The following is a 1628-nucleotide window of genomic DNA, read 5'->3' as shown; positions in this document are numbered from 1 at the left end:
AGGGAGTTTTCAGCCGCCACACTATTTCTTTCGGTTTGGGTTGTTGTTTCCACGTTGCTATTTGGTGCTCTTTTGCTTTTGAGGGTTTTACAACTTGGGAAGTCTGGATTTCTAACGTTGATGGTGCTGTGCATTTGCCTGACTGAGCACTTTTTAGTCCCTTTTTAAGCTTCAATATACAGGGATTTACAGTATGGCATCTCATCCAGCGCCGCGTCAATTAAACTTTCACTTAGTTTTTTCACAATCTGGCTCTAAAACTCCACAGTTAATGAACTGCTGATACATAAAATTGGCTCATAATTGAAGATGTCTCCATAATCTATAAAAAACACTGCCGCAGCTATTTATGAATCAGATTCACCTAATTTTGTGTAAAATGACGCGTTGTTTGGTGGTTTGCCGAGAGTACCCGCTCCTCTTTGAACTTCTCTTTTAACAGCAGCTCCTAGACATGCAACGAATTCATTTTTATGTTTTTATTCTCTCACTCTTCACTTTATGCACGAATATTCCGAGAGTTTAAGAGGAGTTTATGTCTCTATTTTCCTATATGTTCCTTCAATTTGTAATATGAATTCTTGTGTTTTCTCCATTTGTACTATTCTTTCTGCACTATTCTGGATCTTCTTTCTGTACTGCAGATGTAATTAGTCAAAAATCTGCAACGAAGAGAAAGTACTGCTTAGGTAAAGCTTCTAGTTGCTTAATTCTCTCTTTTAAGTTACAGTCAGATGCTCACTTCACAACAATATTACTTTTAATTTACAAAAGATGCCGTTTCAGCTGCATTGTTACACTATTATATGGTTTTACTCTAGAAATCAATATCTTCCGATCAAACATCTACTTCAGTGGCGTCTTTGCTTATATATATTGATGCGCTCTATTATCTACCGCTGGTTTCAGAAATAACCTTCATGAGTTGGTAAAATTACGCCGAATAAACACATATTCTCATTTCTATGCAGACCTCTACTTTTACACACCATAATTTTCCAACATTTTTCGGTAATAGTAGTGTTGTAAGATAATTGTCAGGAAACACTGCTCTCAGCACCAAGTTTGTAACTTTTTTCTCTTTCCTTGGCACAACGTCGAATAAATTATAGATGCTTATATACTAGGTTAAATGCACCGCCATTTTGTCGCTACTGCTTCTATTTTCTGTTTACAAAAGTATTTCACCATTATTTGTATTATAATATTAGTATATCCACACACTCACAACATTCTCTTATCATTAGCATTACTATTATAATATTACCTAAATATTCATAAAATAAGAAAATTAAACCAAAATTGCGTATTAGAATAGCATTCATTTTTAATGCACTATTACCTCGCTACTTTGTGCACACAGGTCAGTACGATACAAAAAAATTTCACTAACGTTCACAATTTAGTTAATAAATGTTAAAATATAGAAAGTTCATGTAAATTATCAAAATCATTAATATAGCAAATTCGTGAAAGATGTAGACATTAGTTCCAATTTTTTATTGACGAGGAAACTGGAAGAGCGGCACATTTCTTTTTCTAGATTAGGCTCACTACCTTTACCCTTCCTCCATGCACAATTTTGTCTACCGTTTGTTTTGTCGGCCTCACAAGTGGCTTTATATTTG

General features: G+C 34.5%; 1 protein-coding gene across 1 annotated transcript in view; it reads right to left on the bottom strand.

The window, feature by feature from the left end:
• Window positions 1–1619: 1619 nt before the first annotated feature.
• TEOVI_000832000 (Trypanosomal VSG domain containing protein, putative) overlaps window positions 1620–1628 on the bottom strand; it is a gene marked incomplete at both ends in the record, with an annotated part of 1527 nt that continues 1518 nt past the window's right edge. Inside the window, one exon of the mRNA XM_067221576.1 lies at window positions 1620–1626. Within this exon, the coding sequence (XP_067077677.1) occupies window positions 1620–1626 (7 nt within the window). The remainder of the gene's footprint in view (window positions 1627–1628) is intronic.

The sequence above is a fragment of the Trypanosoma equiperdum genome (genome assembly GCF_001457755.1).
Source record: "Trypanosoma equiperdum strain OVI genome assembly, contig: ctg_1468, whole genome shotgun sequence".
NCBI lineage: Eukaryota > Euglenozoa > Kinetoplastea > Trypanosomatida > Trypanosomatidae > Trypanosoma > Trypanosoma equiperdum.
This window is presented reverse-complemented; position numbering and strand designations above follow the sequence as displayed.